The 24,921-nt window shown below is 39.8% G+C and overlaps 1 protein-coding gene across 2 annotated transcripts in view; it reads left to right on the forward strand.

Moving 5' to 3' along the window:
• The window catches only part of BZW2 (basic leucine zipper and W2 domains 2), a 56,433-nt gene that overhangs the window by 21,797 nt on the left and 9,715 nt on the right, over nt 1-24,921 (forward strand). The window contains exons 3-9 of one of the 2 annotated variants that reach the window (XM_058822272.1): nt 3,456-3,632; nt 4,726-4,829; nt 7,916-7,981; nt 13,869-14,004; nt 19,193-19,302; nt 21,103-21,273; nt 21,653-21,799. In XM_058822272.1, the coding sequence (XP_058678255.1) occupies nt 3,456-3,632; nt 4,726-4,829; nt 7,916-7,981; nt 13,869-14,004; nt 19,193-19,302; nt 21,103-21,273; nt 21,653-21,799 (911 nt within the window). Of the gene's footprint in view, nt 1-3,455; nt 3,633-3,897; nt 4,096-4,725; nt 4,830-7,915; nt 7,982-13,868; nt 14,005-19,192; nt 19,303-21,102; nt 21,274-21,652; nt 21,800-24,921 lie in introns of those variants that run through there. The other variant, XM_058822337.1, reaches the window with a different exon arrangement.

The raw sequence follows: 24,921 nt of genomic DNA on the forward strand, positions 1-24,921 counted from the left end.
AATCAAAAAAGAATAATACAATGTTTTCGATTTAAAGTTTGAGTGTATGCTTAGTGTGTAAAATATCTTTAAGAGAGAACCATGGAAGAGGAGCTTGTAAATCTCTCTCTAGTTATATTGATTAACCAAATGAAAGAAATAAGCCTTGCATGCAGCATATATAGTGGCAGACATTCAAATCACTTTAAAAAGATTTGAAGGAAGAAAAATTATGCTGTTAAGGGAAGAACCTTCCAAGGGAGGGAGGCATCTCACAGTTCCTATCAATCTAGGAAAATAAAATAGTTTGGTCAGTTCTTGGTATAATCTCTGTATCTGTTGAATATTCCTTTTTCAGTGAGGGTCAGCAGTAGTTGGTGTCTGGCGAGTACTTGTGTTTATGGAGCTGTATTTGTGGAGATAAGAAAATTATCTAATAAAAAGTCAATATTAACACCTTTATGTTACCGTGTTTGGCCCCTCTTCTTACTTCATATTATCTTTTTTCTTCCACAGAATTACAGTTGTGGGCCTTCTGTTGAAGTGATAAAATTAATTAAGGACAAGCTATGAATATACTTGGTGATTTTCTTAGAAGCAAAAGATAGGAAATAAGGATCTAGGAACATGCTGAAAATGAAAAGCTGTGTATAGCACTGATGCAGTGGATATTGTGTGCATCACATCTGCAAGCTACACCTGCCTCTGCCAGCCAATGATTTGATCTGTGCTTGTTTAGTAATTGTGCACTTGACAGCTCAACAGACTGTCACCACTTGTTGGTGATGGCTTCTTACTCACCCTCTTGTAATACATCAGCATATTCCTCTTCAGTACATTAGCTTGGTAGGAAAATGTTTCAATAAAATTATAAATCATTTTTCATGCAATGAATTCACCTCTTGTTGCTGTGTAAATTTTTAGATTGTGATAGGCAAGAAAATAATAGGGTACTACGGATACAAGGAAGACTTCTGGGGCAGGGAAAGAATCTATTTTAAATAACTAAGAAATGTTAATCATGGTATTTGTGTTTGTACTGAGCACTGTGTACCCATGATACCAAGCATATAATACCTTCTAGTTTAGATGAAAACATCTTAAATTTTTACATAAAATACATTTTAAAAAGTAAACCAGGATTTTTTTTTCAGTTCTTAAAACAAAGGTCTGTCTTCTTGCTGCTTTATGTGTCATCAAGCATTTTAAAATTTTTTTTACTCTTCAAATAATACATACTTACTTGGCAATCCCAAAGAGAATAATTGCACTCAGATGCTTGTTTATGGGTGGAACTGTGTTTCTTGTGCACAAGTAAAACTGCCTGAAGTACACATACTGAAGTACTTATTTCAGTAAAAGATTGGTTTGTTTCTTGGTTGGTTGGCTGCTTTGTTCTTTGGTTTGGGTTGGGTTTTGTACTTCAAGTTGGAAGAGAGCTGCAACTGAGTGTTTGGTAACAGGTCTGATGGCTTGGAAGGGATTCCAGTAGCATGCTTCTCTCTGGGCGTTTTTTCCTTGGAGCAAAGGCACATACTTGAATTCTCCTCTCAACCTCCTGGTTTGTCCCTGATGGCTGTGCCCTGCAGATAGGAGAGGTGGTTCCTCAAAACACAGACTCCAGGGTTTCATCACAGCCAAAGTGAAGATAACGTGGCTGAGAGACTGAACATCTCCAAGGTCTGGTGTGAAGTAAAAGCCTGGGAAGAAGTCCAGAAAAGGGGCATTATTGAGTAGTGAGTGTATTGGGTGCTGAGAGCGTGGTGGTGGAGAGTCTGGGTTGGCCCTGTGTTTGTGTGCATCACTTCATGGGGAGCCAGAGTTGGGAGTAGATGGTTGCTTGAGCATATGTATGGGTGTCCATGGAGTTGTCTCAGTTTTGGTCTGAGGTCAGGTTTGGGGGATGGAGAAGCAATCCATGTGGAGATGGGTTGTAGACTCAGTCATGAAAAGCTTGGGAAAAAGGGGATCTTACAGTCTTCCAGTGCTTAGTGCTTGAGAGGCAGCCCTTGAACTGCAGCTGGCTCATTGAAAGGACAAGTGGACTCATCCCCTGAGCTTCCCAGTGGCTGGGACACTGAGTGGAAGGGACTGCTTTGTGCCTTCCAGGTACAATTGCTGTGGAAGAAAGGGATGCATTGGAAGTGGAAGAGAATGTGCAAGTGAGGTACTGAAGGTGCTAGAATGAGTGCTCCCCACGTACATGCAGCAGAGGAGAGATAACTTTGCTGTATGAGAAATAGAAAAGCTATCAAAAGTAGGAATTGTCTGTGAAACAGTTATTCAATGCCATGAAAGTACCGTGGAAGGAAGAGATTAGGGAAGAGAGGCTGTTAAAAAGCAAGGTCTCTTGTTTAAGGCCTGGGATGAAAAGCTGCTCTATGAGTAGCAGGGAACAGAAGCCTGCAGCCAGAGGATGCATAAAGTCTCTCACAGAAAGTCTGCAAGCATTGCAGCTGGCATATTTCAGACTGCATTAACATATGTTTTGACAGAAATTTAACCAATCCTCAATTATCTTTGTGAGTAAAAATCTGTGAATTGATCCTCTGGATATTTTCCAATCTTTCAAGAACTTGTATCAGTGTTTGTGTCAGCAGGTGATAACAGCCCTGGGTATGAGTGCACAGAACAGCTTGCAATTTTGTTTCTGAAGTTCAAGTTATTTTAACAGTAACAAGCATTTCATTTGTGCCCTTTTGTAAAGGCAGGGCAGGTTTTCTTAAGAAGCTTCAAGTGGCCGCAGTAAGCTGTTAACTGCGTGGGCAAAAAGGCAACAGGAGGTATGGGTAAATCTACATAAGAGTTACCTGGAGGCTGCAGTTGTTTCTGTTGTGACTAATGACCTTGACACAGGGACTTTGGGGGTCAGGCTGTGCCTTAACTGAATTCAGCAAGGGACAGCTGTGGAAAAAGCAATGTGAGTGCTGTGTTCATAGTGCTGCTTAAGTCTGTGAATATAAAGGATAAATTCTTGGTTGTATTGTGTTGCTTTAAATGTTTATTCAAAAACTAGTTTTATTAATAACTCAGTCTCCTGTTTTTCCTGAAGACTCTTTTTGAAAACGTTTTAGTTATGTGACCATAGTTATTAGAAGAAAACTAGCAGGAGATGAAAAGTGAAGTGTTCATACCTTGAGATTATGTACTCATACCTTGGCATTCCCATTATTCTGCTCTCAGAACAAGAGAAGAGTGTGAAGTTAGAAAACAATAGTTGCTTTTCCTTTATTTATGTTCCCATATGTTTATGTGTGTTTTGGTGTTGGGAGATGATGAGGAGAGGGGAAGCAAGGGTAAACACTACAGAATTTCCAGAAATTATACAAGCCAAACAAACTTCTGGTGTGTTGACCAGAATGAGAAGAGTATTTTAGGTGCCACAGTCCTTTCAATTGCTGACTGATACAGGATTTTAACAAGTTTTAAAACTGACACTCTCTCTCTTTCCTTCTCCTTCTTTCTCTCTGTTTCAGATGAAAAGGAGAAATTTGAACCCACAGTCTTCAGGGATACAATTGTCCAAGGCCTCAATGAAGCTGGGAATGACCTGGAGGCTATAGCCAAGTTTCTGGATGCAGCGGGCTCCCGACTTGATTATCGCCGCTATGCTGACACACTCTTTGATATTTTGGTAGCTGGCAGCATGTTAGGTAACCTGCAGAATATCTGACAGAGAATGTTGATGATCAACCTTGCTTGCTTCTTTTGAGATGCTGTCTTCCTCTACAGTGGAAATTATAGCCTGTATTACAAGTTCAGTGCTTGCATCTCGTATCATAGCACTGTTTGTTGTTTGTCGTGCAGTAATACCTCGGTACTTTCTGGATATTGCTCTGAGAAGCCTTCAGTCTGAGCTAAACCAGCATATAATTGCAACAGCAAAGAGAATGAGACATGCTAACTAGGGGAAACAGAAGGATTTATTAGCATAAAAAGGTGCATTCCAGGTTAAGAGCTGCTGCAAATCTTGCTTTGTAGATGGTGCAACAAAAGGTAGCTCAGAGAAGTGAAGGATAATGAGGTGTGCCTTGTGGATGTTCATGGGACTTTTCTACCGGTATCAGTGGCAGCTTCTGGCAAAAACCATACTTTTCACTTTCCTCTTTATTTTGAGTAAGTTGTCTCCTTTTACTGGTCACATTGCTTTGACTCCTGCTTCCTGCTCTTTGGTAAGCAAGAAGAAAATACATTTTTGTAAGATTTGAGGTAGTGCAGGAAACAGCAGCTATATTCTTAGAAAATGCCTAGGGAAAAACTCTCGATGAAATAAGCCAGTGTTTGGAATGTTTACATGAGCTTGGTAAGCATTAGAGGGAGTTAGCAGGGTACTCCAAGTACTCAGATTGCTAACACAGTGCTAATACTTTCCTCTTTGGGAAGGATTTACATTATTGTGGTGTTTAAAGAATTAAAATAATGTGTAAGGGTTATGCTCCAACCCATAGTTGTTTGATCACTCTGTGTTCTCAAGACCAGCTGAGATTCCTTAGGGTGAGCTGAATCACTCAGCTCTGTGAGGACTGTGTGTTCTGCAGTGCAGCATATCAGCCAGGTGTTCCTTCTGTCAGGTGCCCCCACATCTTAGCAAAGTTAGGTCTGTCTCTGTTTCTTCCTCTCCCCTGCTAACTGTTGCTGTGGCCCTTTGCCTGTGTGATATTAACATAAGACTTACTAGTCTTACTAAATCTTACATTCTTTAAAGTAAGAAATGATTCCTTGCCTTTTTTTTCTCCTTTCTCACAGCTCCTGGAGGAACACGCATAGACGACAATGACAAGACCAAGATGACCAACCACTGTGTATTTTTTGCAGATGAAGATCATGATGCCATCCGAAATTATGCTCAGGTCAGTAAAGGCAGAGCTGATTACTGTTTTCCATTTATGTGTCAAAAGGGATTAAAGTGGAACATCTGCAGACTGCCTCGGCTGCACTAGGCTAGCTGCAGACCAATTGAAAATCCCGTTAATCATTAATCTGCCCTAACACAGACGTTTTAGGTAAGAAAATAGGATGTTTGAGATAATCTGATCACAGCTGGCAATGCTTTCTTTACAAGAAGCAGTCTTGCTTATCACAGTCTACCATTGGTTGAGGCTATTTCTAGACACCGCCCTTACTAATTTTGTTGACCTTTTCTGTGTGCAGACTGAAATATTTATATGACCATATTTAAAGAAACACATGCACTGTATCAGAAATTCAGCTTTTATAAGCAATGGTGTGGCCAGCAGGATCAGGGCAGTGTACATCTCCCTGTACTCAGCACTGGTGAGGCCACACCTCAAATCTGTTTTGGGCCCTCACTACAAGAAAGACATTGAGGTGCTGGAGAGTGTCCAGAGAAGGCCAGTGGAGCTGGAGAAGGTCTGGACCACAAGCCCTGTGAAGAGCAGCTGAGGGAGCTGGGGGTGTTTAGCCTGGAGGAAAGGAGGCTCAGTGGAAACCTTATCACTCTCTACAATTCCCTGAAAGGAGGCTGTAGCCAGGAAGGGGTCGGTCTCTTCTCCCACGTAACAAGTGACAGGATGAGAGGAAATGGCTTCAAGTTGTGCCAGGTGAGGTTTAGATGACTATTAGGAAAAATTTATTCACTGAGAGTTGAAAACATTGTATTAGACTGCCTAGGGAAATGAAGTCACCAGTCTCAGAGATATTTAAGAGATCTGTAGACATGGTAGCCTAGGGCCATGGTTTAGTGGCACTTGGCTGGGATAACAGTTGGACTCTGTGGTCTTCAAGGTTTTTTCCAACCTAAACAATTCTATGAAGTGCATGAATGACAAAAACTATGAAGCTCACGCCTCCAACCTTTAGTTGCATAACTTGTTAGGAGTTAGGCATATATTCCAAGAGCTTTCATTTCTCCTGCATATGTGATGTCTAATTTCTTCCTGCAGGAATAAGGCTTGCATAAATAGGCCTATGTGAAATTAATACAAAAAGCCAGTGAACCCTAAAAGATTCTTGAATAGAAACTAACTTTGCACAACTCCTTAATGGAAGGTAGTAATTATATGAGAAATTACAGTAAGAATTCTATGGAAAGTTCAAAGCCACTATGCAATTCTGGATACCAGTAGGATTGCATGAAATGCAATACCCTTGCAACTCCCCTATGTCAAAACCCTTACTGTTAATTATTTATGTATTTATCTTTTTAAATCACTGGATATTATTGGAATGCTGGAGACAGTGACTAAAAGAATAAAAGCTGCTGTCCCTGCTAAGGTCTTTAGGGTGATAAGTTCCTGGAAAGGTGCATAGCTGATTTAAAGAGTGCTGAGGTCAAAATCTGCATTGGTAAAAAATGTTTGCTTAATAGCAGAAAGCTCCTTTAAAAAACATCTAATTAATAATCTAAATCAGTGAAATATACTTATTTTTGGAAAGGGAGTCAATATTTCTTACGCATCAGCTTTATCATCTCTTGAAAACAGGGTATGCTGCTTCAGGAAAATCTCTGTTATCAGTAAATGCATTGATTCTGTCTTCTTGAATTTTAATATTTTAACGATCTTTTGAACAAAAATTGGCAGTTCCAGTCCTCCAAGGAGAAATTTAAAGTGAAAGATTGCATATTGAAAAATGGAAAGGAAGGCTTCACCTCAGGATTTGAAGGAGTGGAATTTTCAATGGATTCTCTGCACTTCAAACCAAAAGCCACCAAAATAAATCAGCATTTTGTAATTAATGCCTGAAGAGTTGTGTCCTTTTATTGACCTTGCCATTTTTTTGTACATCATGAAAAATAGAGCTCTTACTGTATTATAAAAATGTGGAGTTAGTCTAAAATAGTGTTAAGATCTTTCTTTAATCTAGAAGATACCTAGAAGGTAATTTCTTACTCTGTGTCCCAAGTAGTATGGCTGGTTTTTTATGGATTTATTATGGAAACGATTAAAAGTGAAAAGTCTTCAACTCAAAAAACTGAAGTTAGTATTGATATTTTAGCTGATTATTTGCATATGAAGTCATGCTTCTGTCATTTACAGAGACTTAAAAAATATGCAGAATTTTGTTTGGAAATACTAACAAGAATATTACTTTTTCATCTTTATCTTATTTCATTACGATTCTGTGTGTGTCTACTTTGCAGCATGGCCACATTTGATTTTCCACTTTTTCTGAGGCAAAATACTACCAGTTAGGATGTAGGGATGTGTTTTATATTATGAAAACTGAATTGAAGCTTTCTAAACCTAATTTTCCTTCCTCCCCCATCCAATGTGGCTATAATGTCATTTGTTCCCCACATAAGCCTTTTTACCTGTGACAGTGAGTCATATGCTTTGTGCCTTCGTACAGCAGTGCAAGTGGTGATTTGTTCATTTAATTTCTTATCTTTTCCTTTGTCACCTTGAATGAACTCTGCACCTGTGCTGTTTCTGGTTTCATAGTCTGTGGTCACATGATGGGAAACAAATGGTGAAAACTGGAGAACAAGTGGTTCCAATAACATAATGGTTTTAGAAGCTTTGGCAAATGTTCTTCCTCTTTCTGTGACAGTAGTGTGTTTTGCTGTAAACATTCATGTTAGTCGATTTGCCAAGATATTGCATCTTTTGAAGATGCCCACCACCCTTACTGCATCAACTGAGAGCTTCCCCAGGGCTGCATTATTGGAGGAAGGGTGCAGTTACCCTCTTCCTTCTCTCCCTTGCTTTTATCTATGGATAAGGTGAAAAGCAGAGAAGGAAAAAAAGTTTGAAAAACATGAAAATACTCAAACTGCAATAAATTCTCCCATTCAAGCATTGCTCTATGAAGCAAGAATAACAAAATTCAGAGAAGGATGTTTTCTACTCTCCATGTGGCAGACAACACTAGAGAAATCATTCTGCAAGCTGCTTATTTCCCTTCACTTTTTTTTGTAAAGAAAGATGGCTGTAATTGTTAAACACTTTTTAAGTTAATCTGTGTTTATCTCTAGGTCTTCAATAAACTTATCAGGAGATACAAATATCTGGAGAAAGCATTTGAAGATGAAATCAAAAAGGTAATGTTGATGGCAGTCTTTACTGCAATGATAATATTTTTACTATATTTCTAATATAATTGTATATCTACAAATGTGATGCTGCTAGGTGTTTTATTTGGCTGTGCTGGAAAAGAGGATGGAATCTACAGGAGGCAGCTTTATTCTACAAATTCAGCTCTGTGGGAATACTGCAGGAAGCACTTGATGTATCATATTTCTGAATTAATGAGTCCTTTGGTTGCTGTGACCAAACTCACTTTCTTATTCCAGACTTTTTTGTGCAAAAGTTTGATACACTTTGGAATATACCTCTTAATGAGAAGTGGTATTACTGTCATGCAAATAGAACATCTTTCTGGTTTTTTTCCAAAAAATGAATGCCAATCTGCTTTGCAGCATGTCTCTTGGCATATGAATATTAAACCACTCCTGCACTGTGAAATGAAGTTTTCCATTCCATAACCACAAGTTTTTTGTATTTGAGACCACAGGTATGTGTAAGAGAGAGTCCTCACCAGTGGCAGAGTGCTCAGGATTTGTCTCTTAGACTGTAGTGGCTATTTGTGGATACTGTTTTGTTTTGTGATGCTGAACTCTAAGGAGACAGGAAAAGCCAGGGTAAAAATGTTTGAAAAACAACATACAGATTTATTTTGTCTGTGTTGAGTTCCTAGTAACAGATGTAAATATCTTTTCTAATGGCCTGAATAAGTAATAAACACTGTACTGTTCTGTAACTTAACAGGCATGCTGGTAGTGGCAAAACTTGTCCCATGACTAAAGTGTCATGTTTGTTAAACATAAAAATGTGTTTCCATATTATTTAAACATTAGAAAGGTTGCTGCAAGGGTCAAATGAGGGCACATTTGGAGCTTGGTACCTCACCAGCACTTCTTGTGCCTGAATTAATTTGGCTTTGATTTATACGTTCTTGCTCATACAGGAAATTATTTTTACACTTGTGGCCAGCATGCCTATCAACTGATGCTGATTACTCAGTACATCATTCTAAAGACCTAAATTTACCTCTATCCCCACACAAATCTAATGTTCCTGCTGTTAATTACTGTAATCACTGACATGAGAAGCGCTGACTCACAGCATTCAAGTTTCAGAGAGTGCTCAGCATATTAAGTAAATGCCATGTCAATTCAAGCCGCCTCTGCTCATTGCTGCAACTTGCTTGGCTTTGCATCCTCTTCAGCTTCCAAAAATTCACTTTGCACTCTTAGTGACAAGATGAGACTATGGCACCTCCACTGCCATTGCCTTTAAAACCCTTGAGGACTACTTGTAGGTGCTTTTGCTTACCTTCTCCCTCCCCCTGCTTGTGTGAATCCACAAAGTGGCTGTTTTCTCATTTAGGAGGCTGCAGGGTTTTTAACCACTTAATCCTTTAATCCCTGCATGGTGAAATTTCTACAGGAGCAGCTGCCCATGGAGGTCCAGCAAATAGATACATTTTCATTTCCAGAAGGTGTTTCTGCTAGACCAAAGATGGCTGCAGTTAGTCAGTGGTTTAATATGTAAGAGAATGACTCATTGACCTTTTTTTTGAGGGTCGTTGTCCCAGCAATGAAAGTGGTGTTTCTGGCAGAGTCATTAGGCAGATAGAGCACTTGGGGGATAATTAGCTCTTCTCATAGAAAAAGGCATGCCAAAAAAAAAAACAAGGCAATACCAGCAGTTTCAGCTAAAGAAGCAGATGCTGTCAGTGGGACTTTTCTTTCAAGGGAGATTATCTTAGATAGCAGTATTTGCACAAGTATTTGCTTTATGTCTTCTATATCACAACTTCCTCATTAGGACATTGTTTTCTACCATCTTTCCCCTTTTTGTCTGCTTCTAGCCTTCAGTTATTTTATTTCTTTACTGTCTCCCCAAAATTGCCAGTTACTCATTTTTCTAAAGGCATTAGCAAACCATATATCCAAGTTTTACGTCTAAATTATTTTGTGCAAGCAATTTCAACAGATGTTGTTTAGATGCATTGCTCACTTGCTGTGTTTTGATGTAGGCACCTTAAATTCATACGAGCATGGCCCAGTGTACTAGTATAGACCATGACATTTTGCAATAATTTCAGTAAAATTCTAAGTTAAAAACTTGTGTTCTTCTTTCTCTACATAGGTATTTCCTTGGATAAAGAATGCAGTTATTTTCTGTCTATTTAGGATGTTTGCATGTTTAGGCAATTTTCTATATAAACTTTTTTATACCAGATTGGGGTAAGGTGCAGTTTTATTTTTTTGTCTTAACAGTGATAAGTGTTACCGAGTCATAACAGGATGTTTGAAGTGCTGGGAGATGTTGTGACATCCCCTATTTGTGTTCCTAGTTTCCCAAGGAAAGAACTGTAAATTAAGCTAGGAATTAGGAAATAAGAGGAGAATAACATTCTGAGATTGGATAGGGAGTGAGCAGAAATGCTTTAAGCTAGCCAGATGAAAGGCAAGACTCAGTCAGCGGGTGTCTGTTGCTGTATTAGCTGCCTTCTCCATTGCTGACAGTTCAGTGCTGTCTGCAGATGTGATAAACTGTCAGCAGCAGACCAGATAATGAAGACATAAAATGACACCATGCTCCCTGTTGGGTAGAGTTCCTTAATTTTCACCATTTAAGATGTCTGGATCACAAGAGGTGATCAGAAGCACTTGTTTTTCTTGTGTGCTTTTTAATGTTGCATGAATGTGTTTGCTTGGGCACATCTTCTATACCCAGAAATTGTGCTTAAAAGACTTTTTCTTTAATGACAAAAACAACATGGAACATCACATGATGCCTGGTCTTGTGCTTATTAGGTATTCTGAATTTCTGTTTATGTGGTTGGGAGTTCTTAGAGATATCACAGAAATACAAAATAATGAGGCAGAGCTGCCCTTTTTATGCCTGGAATGAGTTTGTATCTAAGGAAAGCAGTAATGTCTGTGCTTGGCTAGCAGCAGGGAAGCATTAGCTTGGAGAATGTTCTGTGGGTGGTTGGGAACTATTCTGAAGTGTCTTGGACATTTTGTGACTTTCCTACTGAGGTTTGTAATTGTGACGCTAAAAGAAAAGTGCTTAAATTAATCAGCAATAAAAATCTGAAGTAGCAACTTTGCACTGAAATTTAGGTTCTGTTTCAAGTTTTTTAAAATGGGTTTATGAAAGATTTGGGTTTTCCTATCACCCAGTCTCCCCCTAAACTGTTTCACAACTGCTAGAAAATATAGAATAGCATCCTTAATCAGCAGAAAAGGACAAGTCTAGGTTTGAACAGCTTTAGAAAAATATTAGTAAAACAAAAATTAGGCAAGTAGCACCAACAATACTTTAAGTAGCAAGGGATGTGTAGAAGATAAAGGTTCTGTTTAAAACAGAATTTTACATGAATGGATATAACTGTTCATGATCTACACGTTACTGATAAAGGGATGGAGGTTGGAGCTCAGAAGTATATCAAAACCTGGTCTGTTACATTAAAGGGGTCAGTGTGACCACTTTCTAATCAAAATCCTCATCCATTGGTTATTTAGAAGCAAAAGAAAAAAGATTTAAGTGGGGTATAGAGAAATCTGAAGCTGTTTCCTCTTTATTAACAGTCTCAGTACTTCCAGGAAAGAGATCTAATTCTCATTTTTTTTCTTGTGCAGATCTCATTTTAGTACATTATTACTGATAAAGCTTGTATAAAGAGAGCTTTAAATCCACAGGCTTCCAGTTTACACTAGGATTATATTGAAATTCTGTAAGAACGTTCTGTTTTCCATTAAATGTGGCCCTGGAGTTCCTTTGCCTACACCATTATGCACACCAGTTAGTTGCTGCATTTGGAAATACAGCACACCATTTGTTTCTCAGGCATATATTTAGAAACAATAACTCCATTCTTCTGCATCCCAAATTTTCATGCATTTTGTGGTTGAGCCACAGTTTGCTGAAATAAAATTACACCTTGAGATTTGGTAGTTTCATAATTGTTCTTTTAAGCTAAAAGTGTGTGTTGCAGTCATTTGGCTGAAGCCCACTGGAAAAAATAAAAATTCCCAGTGATTTGTCTGTGGCTGAGTCATTCAGTCCTGTGTAAGCTGTAATTTAAAGCTGATGTTATTATGTAAGTACTGTATGAATGAGGGTTTTTTTCAGTTCTGTTCACTGATGCAGAGCAGAACTATTCATAAAACACTGCATGAGATTTAATAACTTCGTTAGTTACCTGAATTTTTAAAACATCACTGCATTCAGAAAGTTTTACATTTGTTGATAAACTGTTTGGATATCTCAGAGAAGATCTCTCACTGTCCGTGGTAATAAACAAGTTCAGGGACATGTATCATATTCTGTCCCTTTGTATGGATAGAATCTGATAATTAAGAAATACCCTAATGTGGAAACGTGGTGAGAATTTTCTATCAAAACAGACTGTTTTGCTTTAATTGCATTTGTTGGTCATGTAGAAAAGAAAAAAGGGTGTCCTGACAGCAGAAGGTCAGGACATCCTTTTGGAGGGGTGCCATTTGTTCTTCTTGTGAAGAAAAAAAATGAGTATTCTTTTTAACTGCAGAAAATTATATCTTCAGTACTTTTTTTTTTCCCCTTCTTCTGTGGCAATGGTAAATTTGTAAGCTAGCATCTGATGGAATCAGCAGCTTTTTGCATTGAATGAAGCTGTCCTTTATTATCTCTGCTCTTTTTTTCCCCTCACCCATATTGTGGTAACTAACAACACATTAAGAAAACATTTTTGTTAACAGTAATGCCATTGACAAAATCTGATTCTGCATGGCTTTTTTTTTCTGCTATAAAGGAAAAAGGGCATAAAGTACTTCATCAATGTACTCTCAAGGCAGTAATTTTAACATATGAAATTAAGATTTTAAAAATAGACTTAATTGCCAATTTTAGAATTAAAAGGTGTATATATAGCTCAGATCTTCCAAGATTGAGATTTGTAATTTTTTTCTCAAGCTATTTGTTTTCTCTTGTAATTAGTACTGGGAATGGCAAGGTCTTAAATCAGCCTGTGTTCCTGTCTGTCCTTTGTCAGCTTTATCAATAGTGTCTGAACTTGAAATATATTTCTTATTTTAGCCAGTAAAAAAATATGTTGTAATTGTGCTGTGTTCCCTAAAAGAAAACCAGGAAATTTTCCCATCCTTTCATTGTTTCCATGAGCAATAGTTTTCGAAAGCTAGAAAACAAATTGTAACTCTGCATGGCTTAGCTGGAAGTCTGAAAATATGAATAGGCAGGGTCCTGTCTGTGATCCTGTAATTGCTGTGTGTCTCAAGCCTGTGGCAGGTACTTTTGTCTTTACACATGCACATATATTTGGAGAACACAGGTGTTTTATATCTAAGGCTGTATCCTTCACAGAATCATAGAATGGTTTAGGCTGGACCTTAAAGAATCATGGAATGGCTTTGGACCTTAAAGACCATCTAGCTCCAAACTAGATGGGCCAAACTGCTATGGGCAGGGTCATGTTTTACTAGACCAGGTTGCTCAGAGCTCTGTCCAACCTGCCTTGAACACTGCCAGGGATGGGGCATCTACAACTTCTCTGGCAACCTATCCCAAAGCCTTGCCACCCTCACTGTAAAGATTTCTTTCTAATATCTAATCTAAACCAGCTTTCTTTCTGTTTGAAGCCACTCCCCCTTCTCCTGTGAGTACCTGCTCTTGTAAATAGTCTCTCTACATCTTTTTTGTAGGCTCCCTTCAGGTACTGTCTTGTGTTCTTAGAGAAAGTGAAACTACAAGAGATCAGTGAAATGACACTGTCATGCTTCTGGGTAGATTTTGATGTGATTGCTGTGATTTGTATTGAGACCTCTCAAGAAATAAGAAATAAAGCTGTTAATTGCTGCCTGTTGTCTACCTGTGCCTCAAATAAATACTTTTTTTTTCTTGTCTGGCCCCCAGCTCTTGTTGTTTCTTAAAGCCTTTACTGAGACAGAGCAGACAAAACTGGCAATGCTTTCTGGCATCCTGTTAGCCAATGGGACTCTTCCTGCTACAATTTTAACAAGCCTCTTCACTGACAATATAGTCAAAGAAGGTAATGTTCCATATATTTTCTTATCTTAGCTTTCTTATAGGAGATGTATTTTATTGCAATATATTATATATGTTGCAATAAAATGGAAGTTGGAAACTTGTGAATGTACAACAGAATCAGAATTTTAAAGCAGAAGCACACACAGACAGCAGTGCCCAGCATACTTTTTGAAATCTTGTAAGAGGCCAATCAGACAGAAAAAAGCCACAAAACAAAAACAAACCCCAGAGGATTTATGGTTTTTTGGAAGTCATACTTGTGTATGCAAAGTTGTAGAATTTATGTGTTAGTGTGGTACTATAAAGTTGTGAAGTACAATATCTGTTCCTGAGATAGATCTCGCATTTCTTCAAGTGTTGCTAATACCTTGTGAGTGAGAAGTGAGACAGATCCCATGTAGGCCAATGGGATATTGCAGAAGAAAAATCAATCCCTCATTTTACCTTCATACTAGTAGTGATCAGTAATTGATAAACTTTCTTATGAATTTATGTTTATGACATGATGAGTAAGTGAGTTCTCTCAGTCTTAGGGTACAAAGCCTTTTAGAGATTACTTTATTTAAGGATTTTGTTGTATATTTATAGGACATACCTTGGAGACCTGATTTTAAACTGCTGGCTCAGCAATTTCTTTCTCTCACAGTTCTGACTACCTGGCACAATTGCAAATGTACTGGTTGTGTTGAACAGTTTTCATGACCTTTTTTGGTTTTGTTAAAGAGTTATGTATAAGCTAAAATGTATTCTAATTTTCATTTAAAAAAATTATTCTAACTTCATGTTCTCATTTGCAGCATGCTAACCATTACATTTGTTTTCTAAATGCTGCAGAAAAAAAAGCCACAGCTGCAGCTTTGCTTTGTCATCACTCATGGCTTTTGAAATCAGAATTAAACTAGGGAAAATCTCAAACAAAAGCACTAATCCATGTGTTTAGGATGATTGTCTGCAATACATTTAAATGAAAATCTTCCTATTTATGGGAAGACAAGAGGCATTGGAAAACCCAAATTTTTAAAAATCATGGAAATTGTTATATTTTAAATTTAGTATTTTAAGAATACAGTTCTTATTTGCATTAGAAACTTAAGTTTCTAGGAGCCTTAAACTTTTGTCAGAGCTTACATATACTTCTAGTTCTTGGTTTGTATATACTAAAAATGCATCCATGACAGCATTTGAGGAAAGATTGTTCAGTCAGTATCCTGGGGTAGATATTTTATGCAAGAATAATTGAAGATGCAAAGTTAGTTTAAAAATGGGGATCAAAGCAAGGCAAAACAAGTAGATCATACATGAATAAACTCAAAGATTTCTTTGATTTACAAAAAAACAATGCTGCAGGCAGGTGAGGTTAAAATGCACAAGGAAACAGGTGAGCAGAGGGACTTGTTGATCAGCATGGGACTTGTAACATTGGCTAAGAAATGGCTGAAAGTGAGATAAGGGTAGATTGGACAGGAGGTCTGTCAAGTTTGAGTGCAAATAGCTAATTTATTTTTAGATTACCTTATTTCAGTGTTGTGACTACTTTTACTGTTATATATAGATGGAAAACAAAATATACTTTTGTGGATTGCTGACATACTTGTAGTAGAGACAGAGAAAGGTCTAGGTGGTGGTGGAATCTTGCCAAGGTTAAGTGTACCCTTCTTGTCCCCTGTGCTGGCAAAGTAATGCAAATGCAAAGAGCAGCTAATGGGGCTAGTCAATAAAATAAATGACTGAAATTGCTTTCTCCAAATAAGGGGGAAAACAATGAAGCAAACATAAAGAGAAGAGCTATTTAAAGGAAAAGAGTGGCAGCACATGCACAGAGTATAGGGGCAGGCTAGTGATAAATTTGGGCTGTAAATGAGAAGTAAGTTTGAAAATGTGTGGGTAGTGAAGCCCTAGAACAGCCTTCCCCTGTTGTCATGGTTAGACACTGGCACAAGGCCAAATGCCCCCATGAAAATACACTTTCCCTGGTGTCTGCTGTGAGATGTGACCAGGAATAAGCAAAGCAGGCTCCAGCTTAAACACAGAGAAAAGTTTATTAACTAAACTACACAAACAATTACTAAACTACACACAAAAGAAAAAGAAAACACAAGGAAAATGAAAACCTCACAAAAAACACTCTCCTCCTCCCCCCTAAATTCCCAATACAATACATCTTCCAAAATCATCAGTTCTGGGTCCAGCACCACCCTTTAGCATGCTCAACTTTCAGTTCCTCAAGAGGAGAGGGAGTCCTTCCGTGTGTCGTGGTGGCCTTTTCCGTCCTTGTTCCGGTGCTCTCACCACCGAACAAGAATCAGGGCTGCTCCCAGGGTTGTCTTTTTAAGGATGCTTTGTCCAGTTCCAGAAAAGCACAGTATCTCACCTTTGGGACATCTGTCCCCCCCATATTTTATATACCCCCTGGGGCCGAGGGGGACCCACACTGAATCTTCTTTGGCTCTGGGACATTTCTCCCCCTGGACTCAGTCTCTGTATCACACGGAAACATGGCTCTGTCCATGGCTACACAAAACAGTCCAGCATAAAATGCCACTCCATCTCCTCCATCTTTCCAACATCTCTCACTCTCTCTCTCTCTGGTCCAGACCTTCATCACTCGCTCATTTCCTTCGTCCTCCTCCACTCCTATCTCTCGTCTAGGAAGGGTTAATGTTCTGTAAGGTTTTCATTGTCCAAGAAGGGTTAAAAACTCCTCCGAGCGGCTGGACTCCTGGCTGTACACCCCCCATCTCCTCAGCCGGGCTGCCTGCTGCCAGCACATGTTTACTGAGTTTCAAGATAATGACACAGGCTGCACTCCCTCTCTCTCTGTCTGTCTCCAAGGGGGGGGGGGAATGGCTGCCCGATGTCTCTTGGGGCTCCTCCACCCTTCCATCCTCCAAGGCCTCCTCACTCCCATGTCTGTCCAGGCCCAGGCCTACCGCATGGCTGCCCCTCTCAGCCCAGCAGCAGCGGCTGGATGGGGGAGGGGAGATCCGACCTCTGCCCCTCGAAGTCCCAAGAGAGCCTCCCAGGGCCGAAGCTCTGCTTTTAACCCCTGGGTGTTCTCAGAGGTGTGTCCAAAAACCCACTGGCTACACCAGGTGCCAATATCAAAATCCAAGCACCCATTGGTTTGACCACAGCATCCCAGAATTCCCACTTCTTCCTGGTCAAACCACCATACCTGTTTTGGTGTAATCCCAGCCAGCAGTCAAGCCCCACACAGCTGCTTGCTGACTCCCACACCATCGGGATCAAGAAGAGAATGGGAGGGGTAAAATCTGGAGAACGCATGGGTTGAAATAAAGTTTAATGGGGAAAGCAAAAGTTGCACACACAGGGAAAGCAAAACAAGGAATTAGTTCACTGCCTCCCGTGGACAGGTGTTCAGCCACCTCCAGGAGAGCAGGGCGCCATCACATGTAATGAGTAAAATGTTCCTCCCTTTTTGCTTCTTTTCCCTACTTCATATACTGAGCATGATGTCACATGGTCTGGAATATCCCTGTGGTCAGTTGGGGCCATCTGTCCCAGCTGTGTCTCCTCCCAGCTTCCTAGCCAGCATGGCAGATGGAAAAGCAGAAAAGGTCTTGGCTCTTTGTAAGCCCTGCTCAGGAATAACAAAAATATATCTGTATTGTCAATCCAGTGTTCAGCATAAATCCAAAATAAAGCCCCATACAGCCACTGTGAAAAAAATTAACTCTACCCCAGCTGAAAACAGCACTCCCTCTAATACTGATACTGGCATAAAACTTATTTTGTTTTAAGCTAAAACTAGCAGAAATATGTAGGATATGTGTATTGGGACAATGCTTGGTGACAGAGACCATTCCATTCAAGTTTGGTACTGGGCACATAAGCTCATGGATAGGCTGAAGGGTGTTTGCAGTAGGTGCCTAGGTCACCTACTGGCTGACCAGGCTTTGTTAGTCTTGGTTAGTCAGCTTGCAGCACTTAGGATTGCTGCATCATGTCCAACATGTAAACCAAGCCCAGGAAGTATTTTGAGGCCTCTCTTGGTCTGGCATGGTGCATCCCTGGTTCTGTACAATATTTCTCTAAGGATCATGTCTGACCGCTAAGCTCCTGAAATAAGCTTGCCAAAACTTACACAGTCAAGATGTGTAAAGTCAGTGAACTTCACAGGGTCTGGGAATAGTCTTTTCTGTTCTTGTTCAGTGAATCATTTAGTCAAACTATCCTAGAAATAAAAATAATGAATATCTATCTATAAAGTGGCTAAGAGTGATGAAGCTCCTTCTCACCAGTAGGTCCCATGTAGCTCTGAGAGCTTCTGGACTATCTGGAGGTGAGACAGAAAACCACAGTGGGCAGCTGTAGCCTAGGATAGTGCTATTGGTTATGCATTACCATTACCACTGCCTTCAGTAGCCCTGGTGTTGGTGTGAGTGTAGGATGGAGAATCATAACTGACCTACAGGCAGCATTCTTCACGGATGAGCTCCATCTCCCAGACCTTTCAGCTTCCTTCAGCTCCCTGCCCTTGCAATGGAGAACCTGGAGCAGTTGTGGTGGTGCTGCTGCTCTAGGAAATGGGACATGTGGGCTTAATGGTTTATTAACTCCCCTGGGAAATCCACAGCTAGTGGAGGTAGAGTTAGTTTGATTTAATACACAAAATACTAACTTTTGCCTCGAGGAAGGAATTTTTTCACTTGAACTAGTGTTTGTGCCTGGTAAAACTGGCTACTAAATGCCTCCTAGGAGAACATTGTACAATCAGTCACCTTAAAATGCAAAGTTATTTAACCCTATTCCAGGATTTGCTAAGAAAAAATATGAATATATGTTTTTTTAGTTCTTGTTCTTGATTATTCTTTATTGCTTTATGCCTTTGTTTCCTGTCCATTTAATGCATAATTTTTCCTCTTGCATTGTAGTTAGTCTGTGAATTGGAATGTAGGAAAAACAATTGCAAGGAAAAGCTTTGAACAACTAAATGGAGATGGGCAATACCAAATGAAAAGATTTTCAAACAATCTAGCATAATTCAGAAAACGAATTTTGCATTAAAGAAGAAAATAGGCATTTCAGCTCTATATGTTTGTTTCTGTTGTCAAAAATGTATTTTCATTCCCCAGTCTTGTAGCTTTTTTGTAACCTTGAACTTCTTATAGTCAGCTCTAATTTATGTTGAAAATTACTGAAACAGGTTTTGTGCTTTTCTCTGATAGGGATTGCAGCCTCTTTCGCTGTAAAGCTTTTTAAAGCATGGATGGCAGAGAAAGATGCCAATTCTGTTACCTCTGCTTTAAGAAAAGCCAACCTCGATAAGAGATTGCTAGTAAGTACAATATATTTTCAATAATCTTTATCTCTCCCAGGGAGAAAGAAGGAAATGAAATGCAGATGGTAGTTTGCTGTAAGCATGTTAACTCCCCCTCAGACTCTGTTAGCATTTCTAAAATGTTTTGAAACACAGCAATATTGTTATGGCTGTAGCACTGATACAGGTTCAGGAATATTAAGTATCACATGGTTTTACATTCTGTCTCTGTTTTTCCTGTAGTCAGATGCCTTCTGAGAGACTGTATATATGGGGCTTGGGAATTAAATAAATGGTGGTTTTTTCCTAACCACTGCTAACTAAACATACCAGCATATGGGCATGAGAAGCTCTATTTCTTTAAACATGTTTTCCTTTTGCAAATGGTATATAAAGTAGAAGGAGTTAGATTTGAATGTAGCTTTCTGAAGCAGCAGTGTTTAAATGGTATAGTAAATGAATAGTAAGCTCATTTTCTGCAGCAGTAGCCATCTAGGGAGCATAAATGGTCCTGCAGTGGTGGCAGCAGACCTAGTAGGTACAGTGCAGAAGGCTTTCAGCCTTAGGACTCAAAACCTGTGTTCTGGGTTTGTAGCAAGATATTCAGAGAATAGATGAATATTTTGTAGCAATTTCATGTGCCTTTTTCTCTCAGCGTCTTTCTGAAGAGCATTTGGGGTTTTTTAATCCTTCAGAAAGATTGCTGCTATGATAATGCAGCAAATACACATCCTGTGTAGCAGTGCCTGGATACTCAGCAGTATTTCCTGTTTCTACCTCAGTAATATGTAATTAAGCAAGTATCCTAAGTAAGGAGCCTCCCATGCTCCTCCATCTCTTCAATTTGTTCTTGATTTTAAGTGTCCAAATCTTAAATAATTTGCCATTAACTGGGAAAGGGGCTAATTACACTGGTTTTTGTGTGGAGAGGGCAGGGAAGAAAACTGCATCTTATTTCTATTTCAGGCTTGACTGACAAATTTTCAGTTGTTGGCTCTCATTACTCTGCTCAGTTAAACAACTGGAAAGTATCAGATGATGTTGCCTAGCATAGATGCCTTCATGAAAGTTTCTTAATTTAATTAGTCAGTAAGTAAATAGATGGAAAGTCTCCAGCTTCTTTGTTAAAAAAAGTGTTATCCATCCCACAGATCATTGTTAAGACACCAAGAATGGATGGTGAGCAAATGCCATTAAATGCTTCCCATGATGGTGCATTTGCTGTAGTGATTTTTAAGAATAATTTTAACTTTTCTAAGTAGCTGGGCTTTAATAAATTGACAGTGCTTTTTAATTAGAAATGCTTACAGGAGTTAATGTTAACAGTGCATAGTGGATTTTGTGATTTTTGTTAAATGATGCATTAGTGGTAGGTCAGGATGCCTGGGCCACTTATGTATTGTTCAGTATGTATTTTTCTTAAGAGATAAATGTGTGGATGCACTGGGAGAGAATGATAAATGTGCTTTGCCATCTATTCCTTTGTACTTTCCCTACAAGACTCTTGGAATCTGGAAAAAATATGGTTCCTCTTAGGACTGCTTTGAGCAACATGTTTGGCTCATGGCTGTTTATAAGTACATGCACTTCACATGGAGTGGGTGTTAGCTTATTTGTGTAACTGGACATCATTTTTTCCCTCCACTACAGTGAAACACTGCAATATGAATGAAGTGTTGACTTTTCAAGTGTGCATACAAGCAGTGTTTTAAGTGAAGTAACAGGTTATTCCCACTGTTCATTCTTAAAAAAATGTTCTTTCCATTCTGTAAAGAGTCATAGATGGTTATTTAACAGACAGCATTCCTGTCTTTTTAGGAACTATTTCCAGCCAACAGGCAAAATGTGGACCATTTTGCCAAGTATTTTACTGAAGCAGGTCTGAAAGAGCTCTCAGATTTCCTTAGAGTTCAGCAGTCACTGGGGACTCGTAAAGAACTTCAAAAAGAACTGCAAGAACGTCTCTCTCAGGAATGCCCAATTAAGGAGGTAAAAACTTTCTGTTTATATAATAATAATCAAGGACTTAAATCAACATTAGGTAGAGAGGAACAGATTTCCTCTGTTTTTCTTTAAACTATTTTAATTTATTCATCCGTTCACTCTGTGCTTAAGACTAAAGCAACCAAATATTCTCTATATTTCCAAATGTGGTTGTCTGTGGGATGGGGGTGGTTTTCCTTCACTTATCCTTGAGAATGTATTTCCTTTAACTGCATTAACTGTTAGGTTGGAGGGAAGGGTCAAAATCTTGTTCTAATTTTGTTTCTTAATGCTTCTACACCATGATGTTGAAAAAGACTACAAGTGTTTGGAAAGTCAGCATCATTTCTGGTTCATTGGAAATGTCCCTTATTTCCTTCCCCAGGTAGTGCTCTATGTGAAAGAGGAAATGAAAAGAAATGAGCTGCCAGAGCCAGCAGTGATTGGTCTCCTTTGGACCTGTGTCATGAATGCTGTGGAATGGAACAAGAAAGAAGAGCTGGTGGCAGAGCAGGCCCTCAAACATCTAAAGGTGCGTGCATGGGTGAAGAGGGGAAGAATTTACAGAACACATTCTTGGGCTATCAAAGTTTTTTACCTGTTTAAATCCAGGAGATTTAGATTTTTGAAGGCTGATGCTGAGCATACCAAGCATTGTGTATAGTCTGACTTCTGTCAAATACATGCTGAGGGCTGAGGTATTTCAGATCATTGAGTGCCCTGAGTCCCACAGTGCCAGGGCAAGCCAAGGTGGTCACAGCCTGAGCCTCTCTTCCTTGTGCTTTCCCAGGGTGCCAGGGCCCTGAGAGGCTCCTTGCACTGGGGCAGGGCTAAGTGATTGCTGGGACTCAGCCTGCTCAGACCTGACTAGTAAACCTGCAGGAACTGCCTTTGCAATGTCTTTGCCAGGAGCAAAGACATTCTGGGAGCATGGTGAGGCAGCACCTGTGCTGGCTGTGCAGAGGGCTGGGTAGATCCAGGCAGGAATGCCAAGGCCAGAATCTGTGAATTGGTTGTTGCCAATTTTGGCTGTGGTAGCTGGATGCTCAGTGACTTGTCAGGTGAGCTGGCTTGGACTGTGTGTACATACAGTGTGGTTATCTCTGATCCAGCTACTGTCCTTGAGGATGAGGGAACTGTATACTTAGAAAGACAGGCTGCAGTATTGCAGTACCACCACTCCATGTTGGTACAAAAACTCTGAAGACCTTAGGATGGAAAAGAAACACCAAACCAATGCAGAAGCATCAATCAGTGCCATCGTTGGTATTCCTCATCTAAGTCTGAAGTAATTGTGCAGTGCAAGACACTGGATGTGAGAGCAGAAGCTTTTCAGCAAACTTAGTCTTTGAAGCAGGTAATCTGTGACCAGGAGAATGCTCCCTCATAGCCAGGGCTTCAAAGGTTTGCCTTGGAACAGAAGCAATCCAGGATTTATTCTTTATGGTAAAATAGATCTTTCTTCATATTGGATGTCTCTGTACTTGGGTGTTCCCATGTTGGTTTAGCTCCTACTACTGCTGTCCTTTTGTCTGAATTTGGTTTCCCAATCAGTAATCCTAGAAATGCAGTCTCTTGGGATACTGTGTAGTCTTTGATGGTAAGAATGAATGCCTTCAAGTTTTCTCAAGTAATATCTGCTCAAATAGCAGGAGAAAGACAAGATAGTTTCCAGAAGGAGGAGAGACATTGTTTTTCTTGTTCCTTTGATGTAAAATTTGATTATCTCTCTTTGAGTTGTAACAAAGTTTCCATTGAGATTTATTGTCTAGTACTGCAGGGCAAATTAACAAACACTTTCTGGAATATTTGAACTCTGGGAAAAGAGAAACATAGCTGGCTTTGTACAAATCTTGCTGACTGGATGTTTAGTCCTATGCATCACCCCAATGAATTAGGCAAGGCATCTTGCCTGCATAAGATAGGAATCTTTCTAGGTGCATCCACTTTCTAAAAACTGAGGAAAATTTGTTTGGGTTATTTACTATTTGGACTCAGGAGTAAGATTTTAATAGAAGCAAGAAAAACAGAAATAAAGACTTTGATAGCTGATTCTTTACAGTTCAGTCTTTGAAAATGAAACATCATTTTTCACATCCTTCCTCTTAGGATAGGTGGAGACAGATCCTGGATCCTTCTCTTAGGGCTCTCACCTACCTCAGTGTCTGAGCCAACCCCAGAAAGTGGAATAGCACTGTTAGGATGGTACAGAGCTCAGTTCTGTGCCTTGCTGTGTGTCCATGTCCCAGGAAACAGGGAGTTGCTTTGACCTGGTGCTGTGATTGGGATGTGTGTGAATACATACTTGATGTGTGACATGTCAGATGGTGGGGTTTATTCTTGTGTGGCTCCATTCTTGTATGACAGGTGACTTTCACAAACCACGTTGCCAGAGCTTTCATATCTGTCTCTAACCAGTCTCTAACTCACCAGATTCTTTCAATCGGTTGTACACAAGGCACCCCTGGTGAAAAGATGAGATGGGTCAGAGCACAGAGTATTATTGACTTAGTTCACAGGTCTTTGAAAGCCGTGCTGGATGGGTGGCTACCTAACAGCAGGGTTGAGGTGGGCAGCCATGGACGAGCATACTTGGGCAGTGCAGTTAAAGCCATGTGTGCCATCCATATGGCAGGACCAGCAGGAGCTGACCTCAGGAGGAGACAGGGCAAGCTGTTCAACCCTGGATGTCACAGAATAAGCTCCTCATTGTCCCAGTAACCTCACTGTGACACTGGAGGGGCTTATTGCCTTGGCCTCCTCAAGTGCAGAGAAGAGATGTTCTCCATAGGTGAGGAGAATCTTCCAGACAATTCTCACTGCAGGCAAGGTTCTGGTGAACTTCACAGCAAAGTGGGTGCTGAGCCCCTGCTCCTTAACATGACACAAATAGATAGTACTGCCACTTGCTCAGCCAGCAATAAGAAGGTTCCTTAGTCATTTAGACATCTGTAAAACTCATAACTGTGAGCCTGTACCAGTTGAGAAGTGAGGGAGGAATGTGGAGGGGCTAAAGTCAGATGTGGCAAAATGAAGACAATTTACTTCCAAACTGAAAACCTAGGATTTTTATTCGAAGTTATTAATGTTTATAGACAGCAGCACTTCACAAACGAGTGGATGGGGGTGAGTTCTGCTGAGGGTATTAAATAAACCCAAATGCACTGTATATTGCCCTGCCTTCCTACAATTTGGATTAGCTCAATGCTACAAGAGCTAAAAGGGGAAAAAGAGCTACTCACAGCCTGCACAAGTTTTTCAGTGCTCTAACCAAAGCACTGACATTGTTTCTAAAGATGTGGCTGTACCTGCCAGGAGTGGAAAAACCTGGCCTCTGGCATTAGCTATATCTGGCCATTTTAAGGCAGTTCCTTCCAAGAGTAATAAATACTGTCAGCCTGCTGAGCTGCTTGTGGCTGTTGTGATTTCATGCTCTCTTAAACAGCTGATAATTATTGCAAAACCCATTTTGGAACAACCTTTCAAATTTCAGTTGATTTTCATGTGTTTTACTAATTATTTCCATGGACCATTTTGGAGAAAACCCTCAGGATTAGCCCTTTTTGGAGGGGTGCTGAAGTGTACTTTTAAATATGCCCATCAGTGCTGTGGGTGATGGGTGGTTTGTCACCTAAGACCAGCAGCAGCCCTGGT

This window comes from Ammospiza caudacuta, chromosome 1 (assembly GCF_027887145.1).
Source record: "Ammospiza caudacuta isolate bAmmCau1 chromosome 1, bAmmCau1.pri, whole genome shotgun sequence".
Classification (NCBI taxonomy): domain Eukaryota; kingdom Metazoa; phylum Chordata; class Aves; order Passeriformes; family Passerellidae; genus Ammospiza; species Ammospiza caudacuta.